The following is a 12612-nucleotide window of genomic DNA, read 5'->3' as shown; positions in this document are numbered from 1 at the left end:
AGCAGGAGCTGATTATGTCGAAGGAGGAGGAACTACTTTTCCTCACATTGTCAAAACAAACTGCAGTGGCACAAACACAAACTGTGAATAACAGAGCTGTTTTACCTCCTTCTCTCTGAGCTCTGAGGGGTCGCTCTTTTAACCGGCAGGTCGGGGGCCCCGAGGTGACGAAAGCGGCGTTTTCGACAGGGGGCCACGTCTGTGATGTCCTTCAGGCTGTCGTCCAATGGGCTCGCAGTAGCAGACTCTGAGGAGCACAGAGTTTGGTTCTCAGTTACAGTTTTATATCAGTGTAACGCTAACACTGCTGATGTAGAGAGGAAATTTCCTAGGGCAGAAGGTCTGACCTGCTGTACAGACATGAGAGAGAATGTGGCATTCTGGGAGTCAAACACCAAAAGAAGTAATGGAAAGAAAAAGTGCCCTGATTTGTACCATGAGTGCATCTCTGCTGACTTTATCAGTTTGGGCGAATTATCCTGTGATTTAAAGCTGTGTTTAGTTTGTTTTTATGACCAGGATTGACTTTTATATCCTGTTCTGGTTGAACTCTAACAAACCACACTGGCCATTAAGTTTTAACACATCACTGTAGCAGAAACCTGTAAGTCCTGTTTGGAACAAAGGAGATGTTGATAGAGCACAGTGTTAGGAACAACAATCTGATTACATTGAGGGTTCACAGCTAACTGTTTACAGCAGCACGGCCACAATGACAACACTAACAAGGCCATGTTTAACAGGGAGAATAACAATTACAATGTTTACAATTTAGTTTAAAATTAGGGTTAATTAGGAAGTAAATCAGAGTAATGTGGAGGCAGAGGGGACAAAAAGTTATTTTGGTTCAGGCCAAAGGAATTATGACAACATGAGGAGAATTTCATGACAAGGAATCTGAAAGCTGAGGACCTTTTTTTACACACAGACACATTTATGGCCTCCTCATGATAGGTCTACGTTAAAGTCAGAGGATCAAAAAAGTAAAAGAGAGTACCCTCAACCCTCTGAGCCCTACTTTATTTTTTCTAACCACTGTGTCTCTCCTGGACTTTATGTCTTAAAAAGCTTGTAAAACATCAACCCTGTGGTGCACAGTCAAGCTCCAAAATCCCTTTCTTCAAAACAACCAGGGCTTTAAAAATGTGAACTGCAATAATGTCACCTGAATTTATAAAAAGTAATGGGACTACAAAGACAAAAGAAAAAAATATTTGGAAATTAAAATGATTTTTTTTTTTTTTAGCACAAACTTGTTCTACTCTTTGGGACTAAAAAATTAAAAACCAACCATTCTTTGACAAAAAGTGTGCAAAATATTCACATTTCTTCAAAAAAGTCCTTGTACTTTTGGGAAGCGGAGTCATTATTTAAAGTGCAGCGACTTTGAAGGGCACATCACGGCCTTTCTGTGTCTCTTTCTCTCTATTATGAGTCATTCAGGCTCTCTTCTCCAGTTTCTACGTCTGTGCACATGCGCCGTTCAGCAAAGCATGACGTGACGTTGGAACAGCCTACCATTATTTGTCACAGCCCAGTCGCATTCTGGGATACAAACAGACAATATAGCTGCGGGTTAGCCGGCTAACTACAGGAACGATCGAAAAATGGTTATTAATGGAAAAAAAGATGTTCAATATCTGAGTTACTGGTGTGGATTTAATCTTCAAAGACCCTGGTAAGTCAGGCAGGTTCCAGGATTCTGCAAGAGCTAAGAAGGCGTGGATAGTGTTATTAGAATGGCACATTAGAACAGAGGGCTTGAATAACATGTCTCTTCTTGTGTAAGTCCTCAGAGAGTTAAGGGGAAAATAAATACATGTGTAAACAAGAGTCAGGTGACAAGTTCAGGTTCAGGTTCCTTTCTTAGAGCCCACAGGTAGATTTGTTTCACAGCCAGTGAGATGTTCAATCTTTCATGACTAGTAGAGGGTGGTAAACCGCTATCAGTACCATCACTGGTAAAATTTCTGCTGGAGAAGGGATTTAGCAGCACCATCATCACTGGTTTAAACACATGTGCTGTGCTGTAGTACACATGAGGCCTAGCAGTGTAGCAGAGAGATATGTGACGGTCAACGGCTCAGTCTGAGTCCAGTCATCAGCAGGGTTTCACTGCCAGGTAACAAGCGTAGTGCCACCTGTTAGTGTCAGTGTAATTAACATGAAGCACAGTAATGTGGTAACGCATACGTACTCTTCTGTCCAAGTTTGATGAGAATAGTAACAGCAACATACAGCGAGTGTACCAGGTTTGCACAGCGTCTTTGTTGGCCTGTCTGAGGCTTTAACACAAGCTGTGAGCTGCAATGGATCAACTCGGTTTGTCTTCAGCCCAGCGCTGCAGTGCTTCCTACCAAATCTGCTTAAACAACCGATTAAAGGCTTGTTTTAACTCATGAATTGCTTGTTTTAAGTCCATGAGAAGTGGGCTGTGGCATCAAACGAGGCCAGAGAAACAGCTGTAAACACAGTAGCCAGTTTCACTATTAAAGTAATGTTAAATCAGTAATAAACTTGCTACTTCCAACAAGTTCTTCACAACAAAAGTCTGTAGTTGCTATTTTTGTTCGAGTGCTTTTATTGTGAATGCTAACGAGGATGCAGAAGCAGCTGGAGACACCTCAGCAGGAGAGAAAATGAAACTTAAAACTGCAGGTGCAATAACAAAAAAGCGAACACAGAGAGACTTAGGACGTAATTTCTTTTGTCATGTTATGCTCAGATGTGAGTTCAGTATGTTATCACAGGTATGTTTGAGGGGGGAAAGAGGGTTATAACACCTGCAGCTGCATTGGAGCACATTATCTCTTTGATTCTGCAATACGGAAAAAGAATAGTTAATCTGAGTATGAGGGAGGAGGCTGGGGTAGAGGACGTTGCGCTTTGCCAGCAGAAGTAGAAGCAGCAGCGTGGTGCATTGGCATTAATGCAGGCAGGGAGTGGTGAGAAGGATGCCATATTTAAATACACCGCTGTGTTGAGAGAAAGAGCTGTGATTGGCTGTTGGAGCTGGGAAGAGATCATTTGGATCAGCTGGCCTTCAGCTGATGGCTTGGCGTATGATTACAAAGACACAAAGCTTTATTTAAATGAAATTTAGATAAATAGAGTCCTTGAATTACCAGGGTAAAAACAAGATCAAGATAGAAATGAATGAATAAGTGCACACAAAAAATTTATGTGAATAATCCAGCTGGCCATTAAGTACAGCTGGTATAAAACGATTTAGCAGACAAAAATATCCTGGCTTTTCATCACTTATTGGGGAAAAGTTCCCATTTATTAGACACTACATGGAAAACTCCAACCATGAAATCTCTCCAGACTACAGGACAGTCATGTCTTTAAATCTCTACCAACCACCCGGCTTTGTTTTGTCATTTTTCTGCTGTTTTGACTTCAGAGTTGTCATCCAGCTCCTCTCAAACATCTGCTGCTGTCTCCTCTCCTCCTGTCAGACTCCGCTTTCATCACCTCTCCTCTCTTTCTCTGTCCTTAAACGTGATGACGCCGTGGAGCGCGTGTGGAAGGACACAGACGCAGATGGTCCCACACCTGAAAACTGGCGTTCTCCAGGAATCACAGAGAGGAGGATACCCGGAAACTGAAGCAGCAGCAGCAGCAGGAGATCCAAGGTGAAAAATGTGGAAATGCCATTAAAAGCACAGAGATTCCTTCTCTTACATGAAGCCCTGTGATCTATTCTTCTATTCCATGGATGGTTTCCACATTGTCCTCCTTGTTCGCAGTGAATATACTGACTCAGGGCTCTGAGGCAGTCTGTAAAAGTGGCTCGTTAAACTCAGTGACCCGACTGACCACAAAACAGCAGCAGAACATAAAACAGGAACAAAGCAGACAGGTGTGAGAGACACAGAGGAGACGACAGACTGTTAACACTGTTTGTTTTACCCTAGTGGTGAAGCACTTTAAGACATCAGAGATGTTTAAATCTGATCTTGTTTATATTTTTGACAAAGGAGAAGAACAGTCTTTAATTTTGTGACTTCTATACAAGTAAATGAAACTGCACACGGAGGATCTATAGTCCAAGGAACAAAGGGGAAGTTGGTTTTATCTGGATTTATCATTTATGAGTGAAGTGAACCTCATCTGACTGCAAGCCCTGTGATTGGTCAGCTAGGTAGGACTGGTGACTACCAGTCTCTGAGTAAGATTTAGTGGTTATTGCGTGTGTGAGATAAAGACTGCAGACAGTGAAACAAGTCAAACCTCTCCACCCACATCTGAAACTATAGCTACTTTCACATTGCCTCTTTTTTCCGTGTCTGTTACGCCTTTATTCTGCAACGCCGTTCTGTATGAAAGTGACCGTTCCGCAATGAGGGGTCCATCTCGCCCCACCTGATCCGGATCAAGAGGTAGTATCAGAGCCGTAACAGACTTTTCAACGAGTCTGAAGAAAACAATAGCGGGATAAAACAAAGAATAATGTGGATTAACTGGAGAGACTGCGAGGTTAGAAAGCTGATCACACTCAGTACAGGAGAGGAGAGAGCAGACATCTCTGCTCACAGCAGCGTCTGAAAAGTTGCACGATGTGTTCAAGTGAGCTCGCTACTCTGAAGTTTATGACCTCCGATGTAAATACTTGCGCTGTGACACTGCTTAAAGTCGGACCTCCAACTCAGAAACATGGAGCACAAAAGACTATTGGATCTAATCGGTGAAAATGAATGTTCATGTTATTTTCCCCGTATTTCATTGAGAAAATACAAAGTTTTGAACCCTGAAATACAGAGTTTTGAGTTTCATTGAAACCAGTGGCTCAGGCAGCAGCTGCCATCTGATTATGGGACGCTGCTGTGTGTGTGTGTGTGTAAGCTCAGGCATGCACGGCTCTGTTACACCTTGAATTGTGAATTGCTCATTGTGGAACAGAGACGGGCGTTCCTTTTCACCTTTATTGTGGAATCTCTGTGTGAAAACGGCTTATGAGACGTGCATTTCCCCGTCCATGTCTCTCTCAGAGGATGCAAAACTCCTCCATCCTCTGCCTCAGCTGATTCACAAACAATATCTTCCATCTCCTCTCCAATGTCGCCCCTCTTTCCTTCATTACAGTAACTGCAGTATAATCAGTTAGTGATCAGTATTTATCAGCCCTAATTTCCCAGCCCTATTTAATTGCAATTATTTGAAAATGTCCATAAAATCTCTGCTTCTGCTGCAAAAAAGAACGATTTACTATTTGCAGCATGCTAGATTGCGATTTAATCTCATTTGTGATTAATCGCCCAGGCCTGGTTTTGATGCTGTGGAATGCAGCACAACAACGTTAAAGTAAATGTCCAGTGGTCGTTCTAAATCAGGGGTCATCAAGAACATTCGCACAAGGGCCAGATTTAGTCTCCACAGAAACTCCGGGGGTCGGACTTTCAAATATACAAAAATTGAATAAATATTTTGGTCTGATTTAAAAATTATTGTAGTAGTATTCGTATTTTCAGTGAGCTCTATCCCTATTATCTATAATGCAGCAGGCCTGACAATGGCCTCTGAAAATCCCAGAGAATGATTTAGTACCAGTATAAAACATTTTGTGACACTTTTATTCTGTTTTTGGCACTTTTTAACCCCTTTTCATTACATTTTCTTTCACAATTTTTGCAACTTTAAAACTTTTTTTTGCCACTTTTAATACATTTTTGATACTTTTTGCCTCTTTAACCAAAATTTTGCAATGCTATAACCCACTTTAACCACTTTTTCTGCATTTTTTATCCCCTTTGTGCCACTCTTTAATCAATTTTTGCCACTTTTTAACCCCTTTCCCTCACTTTTTCGCACTTTTTTGTCATTTGTAACCAATTTATGATACTCTTCGCCTCTTTAACCCAATTTTTGCCATTCTTCAACCCATTTAAACCACTTTTCCTGCATGTTTTATCCCTTTTGTGCCACTATTTTATCTGTTTTTGCCGCTTTTTAACCCCTTTCCACACTATTTTGCACTATTTTTGTCATTTGCAACCAAATTCTGATACTTTTTGCCCCTTTTTCCTGTTTTACCAAGTTTTGCAACATTTGACCTCTTTTTACAACATTTTCTGCCAATTTTTGTCCCTTTGTGCCACTTTACAACCCATTTTGCCACTTAGCACCTATTTCTGCTACTCTCTAACCCCTTTTCACCACTTGTGGTCATTTTTGCAGCACTTCTGCCAACCTTAACCCTTTTTTTAATATATACTAATTATGACAGTAAATTTCAGCAAAAACAGATCAAATGCTGAGTCATTCTAAAGTTATTTCAATATTAATTGTTTGTGGGATTGATTTAACAGCTGCAGACATTTAAAGCCAAGGGATATGCTTAAAACCACAACATCTTCTTTTCCTCCTTTTCTGAATTTGATGATCTTCTGGGGGGCTGGACAGGAAGCTTTGGGGGGCCTGATATGGCCCCCGGGTCGCCAGTTGATGATCAGTATTCTAAATGGTCGGAGACAAAAAGGTCTAGCAGAAACTCTGAGATATCCTGTAAACTTCTTTAAAAATCATGATTTTTTTCTCTGCAAACTTAAGACCCACTCATTTGACTAAATCAGGAGAAAATCAGCTTCTTTTTCAGGTTCATACTGCCAGAGTGAAGCCTCTGTGTAACTTACTGTTTACTGTTAAAGTGCGACTGATCTGTTTGATCTGAACACCACGTTGCTTCAGAGGTGTGAGGATTGTAGACAGCGCAGCACACAGAAAAGGAAGTCTCAGAAGGAAGCCTTTTATTGCTGACAGCGGGCTTCACCAGAATTACTGAAAAGTTGTCCCAGAGGTTTGAATAATGAACCCATGATATCAGAAGAAGAATCAATAATTTAATCCTGACATATTTGCATTATAGGAGGATCCCTATTATAGCCTTTATGGTTGGTGAAAACAGAGTTATTGTTCTCTGTAATGTAAACCCATTAATCTTCCATGACTGTCCTGTGTGGCACTGTCTATGCTTCTAAACACACTTACTTCACCAGAATGGGCTCAAGGACAGCTTGACTCAACAAAAGATGCTCTGTTGTTTGAATCTAAACTCTCACTTTCCTGTAAACACACCACATAAAAAACACAACCATGCACACACAAACTGAAACCTCTTATTTCCTAAAACTTCCCCATCCTCTTCTTTTTATATCTGCTGGCACAGACTGGCAGCACGCGGCCGTCTGAGTCACTGTCGTAGCAACAGAAACAACAAATCCTGCAGGCTTTCCCTCATCAGACCAAGAGGAAACGCATGACACCTTGACGCATCAAACGCACTGCCTCTGGACAATTCAAGGAGTGAGAAAGTGGAAAAAAATCAGGGATGTAAACAGATGTGACGAGGGCTAAACTCCCCTAAAACCCCGGTCTCACAGCCTCCTTCAGCTCCATTATATTTAGAGGTTGTATATGCGACTGTAACGCACACCTTCCCTCCATACATCCTGCTGGTGCCACATTAATCACACGCCGACCTCCTGGGAGCCGCCGTCTGCAGCCTGATGAAGTGAAACGTCAACGATAGGAGCTGCTTGTGTTTAAAGGTGTTTCAGGATGTCAGTTTAACGGAGGCCCTCTGCTCGCCGTTACATAACTCCTCGCTGATGTCATCATTTGTATCTGGGCACCAAAACGTCTAAAACACACTTAGTCGCCATGACGACCAGCTCCCCCAAAAATATCACACTCACAGTCACGCTCCACACAAACACATAATTTCCTTATTTTCTGACAGCTTTGTGGCACTTATTATTAAGATGTTGTGAGGAGTTACATCATCGCTCACGCCAGGTGGTTTCCAACACCTGCAGCCATCATTTTCTGCATCATGTGACCCGATGTTGACTTTTGTTACAACGGCAAATTTAAGTTCCTGCAGCTGAAGGTCTGTCTCACTATTAAACCACCATTAGTCACCATTAGTAGTTACATGCTGGATAACAGAACGCTGATGAGGTCAGAAGGCTCAAAACATGACCGTTTTCTCGAAAGGTTCCCTTTTTGAGGAATTTTTAAAGTGTTTTTCTTAATCAAAATAAGTGATTGATTCATAATACAGAAATATTAACCTTTAATCAGGTCCAAGAGAGTCAAAAAGACATAGAGAGAGGTTTTGATTCCCCATAATCAGACTACAAGCCCCACTGATGAGTTCTTACCTCTGGTGGATGAAGATGGAGCTGGAGTTGGCTTCTCTTCCTCTGGCTCTTCATCAGTGCTGCCTCCATACTCATCCTCCTCCTGATCAGCTGTTCGGTCTGACTTTACAGAATCCTCATTTCTATTTTCCTTAGTGCTTCTAAAACAGAGGCCAGAGAGTTCAAACAATGTCAAAATACTTTATATTGAAAAAGAAAATCCTGAGTTTAAGTCTTATGTATGAATCATTTTCAAAAAGTTATCAAGTATCAGCATCTGCAGCAAAACATCTCTGATTTAGAGCTGTGGTTTACAGCCCACAAAGGTAGATGCAAAAATGTAAATCAAAGATAAATCTTAAGGTGTGTTTGATTAATATGAGGGGAGAGAATACACGTTTACCTCTGAAATGAAGAGGGGAAGTTTACTGCAGAGATATTAAGTTACAATCCTTAAAAAAACTCAAATAATATGCAAAAATATCCCAAACTATCCTAAAATATAACAACTTCTTTTTATTTAAAGTTGTTAAATATATAACATTTTAAATCTCTAAAATTCAATGAATGAAGTGAAATTTAACAGCCTGGGAATATTAGAACGAGGAAATGAATCTGAGTTGCAGCAATCAGGATCAAAACCTCTTAAGAAATCTGTTGAGGAACGAGGGAAGTGTTGCAAAAGAAAAAGCCCTTGTGATGAAAATATGCAGCTAAAACTTTCCTTGATTGCTCATAGCTTTAAAGGTACAATATGTCTTCGTACGGTGACCTTGATGGTGGAATCATGTTGTCTTTTAAAAGAATTCAGTTGTTATAATAAAAACTTTTACAATATTTTCTTTCTCATTTTTAGATTTCTAAAAATGGAGAGTCTTGTTGTCTCCTTTATGTTCACTCATGTATAATCAAGCCACTTAATCCAACCTCTCTGTGCTCTCTGTGTGGGCCTGCGCCCAGATTATTCCTTCTCAAGTTTCAAAAATATAGACCAGCATGCCTAGAACTGCTGTGCACCATGTGGTTTAGGCTGTGTGCCCCTAAGACCAGCAAATAAACAAAAGAAGAGGCTCTTGGGCTTCAGACCCTCCACAGGTGGAGGTCAGGGCTCTCAGACAAGGACCAGAGATGTTTGAAACTGTGGATCTAAACTGGTGGGTTGGTACCAAAATAGGACCATTTGTAATGGGTCGCAAATCTGTGACTGGAAAAAGACGATGGTGTATGAATGCCAAAAGCGGACATGCAGCCATATATTTCATTTTCCTCCATTTTGGTGGGATAAAGAGTACATTTTGGTTGATTTCTTGACATTTTGACTGATTCATGTTGTGATGTATGGAAGCCATGAGCAGCCATGCATCCATTTACTTCATTTTACTCCATTTGTGCAGGTTAAAGACTAAATTATGGGTATTTTTTTGGGATCATTATTTTTTATGCCATGATGTATGGAAGCCGTAATCAGCCATGCAACCATATATATTATTTCACTCCATTTTAGTGTGATAAAAACAACATTTTGGTTGATTTCTTGACATTTAGACCAATTCATGTTGTGATGTATGGAAGTCCTCAGCAGCCATGCATCCACACATTTTATCTGACTTCATTTAGCTGTGATAAAGAGTACACTTTGGTTGTTTTCTTGAGTTCTCAACTGATCTATATCATTTTTTACAGAAGGCCTAAGCAGCCATGCAGCAATATATTTCCTTTTCTCTGTGGTAAACAGAAAATTTTGGAGTTTCCTGACATCCATGCATCCATATATTTAATTCTGCTCAAATTTGCAGAAATAAAGAGCACATTTTGGATGTTTTCTTGCGATCTTGACTGATCTATCTGATCATCTTGAATAATAAAGTCTGTTTTTGGGGCACAAATGGCTGACATTTGGTGCTTGTGGGTCCTGAGAGAAGACCAGTAGAGAAAAGGATTCAATAGATCCCTTATCACGGGTAAATCCTAGAAGGAAAGTGGAACACAAAAGACTTTTCTGACATCTAAAAAGGTGCAAAGGACTAATGTTTCAGCTTGCATTGTGTTGTTCTTTTGGCTGTGATGAAGGACAGTGCCCCACTTCCTTGGATTGCTGTGATAAAGAGTGTTGAATCATCTTTTAAACAGTAGAGTTAATTCTGGAGAGGATAAATGTTGTGATTTTAGTGAAAAACTAGACATAAAGCCTGTGGCGTACCTGCTTCCCTGTAGGTGAGTGACCGTCTCCTGCAGACTGCGGATTTTTGCTTTCTTCTCATTGAGGACGAGGACGAAGCGAGAGTACAGCTCTGCCTCCAGGACTTCTTTACCAACAGCATAGCGCTTCATCCTGCAGTAAACAACAAAAACACACAGGTTCAAATCACAGTTATTTTTCTCAGTCCAGAATAGTCTCCTGGACGTGGAACACAACACCGCTCTGTGAATCAGTGATGGATGGAGCTGTCAGAGCAGAGATTACACACACATCAATCACAATACACCAGAAGAGCTGCACATTTACAACTAAACAGGTCTGCAACTGCAGGATTTTAACAATATTTCATAAGAGGAAGATTACTGATACTGAAGATTTTCAACATCTATCATTGTGAGGAAATCCTAATCCTAAAATATGGAGTGTACTAATAAGGAGGGGGCTCAGCCTCCAGGTGAAGAGGGAGACTGCACTGGTTACAGAGAAGACTGATAGCATAGAAGTCTATGATAAAATAGCTGTATGTGTCAGCTGATTTATTCCCTTACTAAATATTTTCCTGATGAGTTTATGGTATCGATCTCTAGTTTCAGGTCTTTTTTAATACATGATGTTTGTTAGTAAATTCCAGTGCCATTTAGAGTAAAAAGGCCAGAAAGAAGAAGAGAAGTTATAGATATTCTCTGTTGATGAGCTGAAAATATGGAGGAGAGTACTCAGAGTCTAATGTGAGTGTTGTATGGAGGTTTTGGTGGACTCTAGATCAGTGGTTCTCAACTGGTCAGGCATCAGGACCCAGCACTTCCTCCTTAACTCCATTTCTCCTCATCGCAAAATGATAGCAGGGCATCACACAGACTCAGTAGACCATGTACAACACATTTATGACTTAAAAAAATACACTTATCTCTAATGTCAAGGATAGGAAATGTTGCTTAAATGTCATGTTGGGCTTTTGTGGTTAATTTATTATCATTTATTATTGGAAAATCCATTTACTTTCCAGTTTTGATCACAAAGTGGCATAATTTTAACTTTTCATTTGTTTTGATACAGCATAAGTCAAAATAAATTATACTTAACAACTACAATCATTTTCAGGGGCTTTTATTCCAACACAGAAACCCGGTGAATGTGCCCTCCACAGTCATGATTTATTGATGACATCAATGCATGTGTGCTGAATCGGCGAAATAGTGGCTTTTAACCCCTTTTTCCCACTGTTTCTGTTCATTTATGCCACTTTTTCCCATTCTATGCCCATGTTTTTCCACTTTAAATTCACTTTTGAAGCCCATTTTCCTACAATGTTATTTCGTCGACTAAAACTATTCATCAACAGCCTTTTTTTCCATGACAAAAACTAGACTAAAACTAACCAAAATAGATCTGTGATGACTAAAACTAGACTAAAACTAACCAAAATAGATCTGTGATGACTAAAACTAGACTAAGACTAACAAAAATAGATCTGTGATGACAAAAACTAGACTAAAACTAACAAAAATAGATCTGTGATGACTAAAACTAGACTAAAACTAACAAAAATAGATCTGTGATGACTAAAACTAGACTAAAACTAACCAAAATAGATCTGTGATGACTAAAACTAGACTAAGACTAACAAAAATAGATCTGTGATGACAAAAACTAGACTAAAACTAACAAAAATAGATCTGTGATGACTAAAACTAGACTAAAACTAACAAAAATAGATCTGTGATGACTAAAACTAGACTAAAACTAACAAAAATAGATCTGTGATGACTAAAACTAGACTAAAACTAAAAAAATAGATCTGTGATGACTAAAACTAGACTAAAACTAACAAAAATAGATCTGTGATGACTAAAACTAGACTAAAACTAAAAAAATAGATCTGTGATGACTAAAACTAGACTAAGACTAACAAAAATAGATCTGTGATGACTAAAACTAGACTAAAACTAACAAAAATAGATCTGTGATGACTAAAACTAGACTAAGACTAACAAAAATAGATCTGTGATGACTAAAACTAGACTAAAACTAACAAAAATAGATCTGTGATGACTAAAACTAGACTAAAACTAAAAAAATAGATCTGTGATGAGTAAAACTAGACTAAAACTAAAAAAATAGATCTGTGATGAGTAAAACTAGACTAAAACTAAAAAAATAGATCTGTGATGAGTAAAACTAGACTAAAACTAAAAAAATAGATCTGTGATGAGTAAAACTAGACTAAAACTAAAAAAATAGATCTGTGATGAGTAAAACTAGACTAAA

The 12612-nt window shown here is 39.4% G+C and overlaps 1 protein-coding gene across 5 annotated transcripts in view; it reads right to left on the bottom strand.

The window, feature by feature from the left end:
- The window catches only part of xrcc4 (X-ray repair complementing defective repair in Chinese hamster cells 4), a 55300-nt gene that overhangs the window by 18204 nt on the left and 24484 nt on the right, over positions 1–12612 (bottom strand). For all 5 annotated transcript variants that reach the window (XR_005993178.1, XR_005993179.1, XM_041810568.1 and 2 more), the window contains exons 5-7: positions 10345–10476; positions 8166–8305; positions 106–247 (exon numbers count right to left, since the gene is read on the bottom strand). Coding sequence is in view for 3 of the 5 variants with exons in the window: in XM_041810568.1 (XP_041666502.1) it covers positions 106–247; positions 8166–8305; positions 10345–10476 (414 nt within the window). In the remaining 2 variants the exon portion in view is untranslated. The remainder of the gene's footprint in view (positions 1–105; positions 248–8165; positions 8306–10344; positions 10477–12612) is intronic.

The sequence above is a fragment of the Cheilinus undulatus genome, linkage group 17 (assembly GCF_018320785.1).
Source record: "Cheilinus undulatus linkage group 17, ASM1832078v1, whole genome shotgun sequence".
NCBI lineage: Eukaryota > Metazoa > Chordata > Actinopteri > Labriformes > Labridae > Cheilinus > Cheilinus undulatus.
Note: the sequence above shows the minus strand (reverse complement) of the source record. Positions and strands in the feature narration are given on the sequence as shown.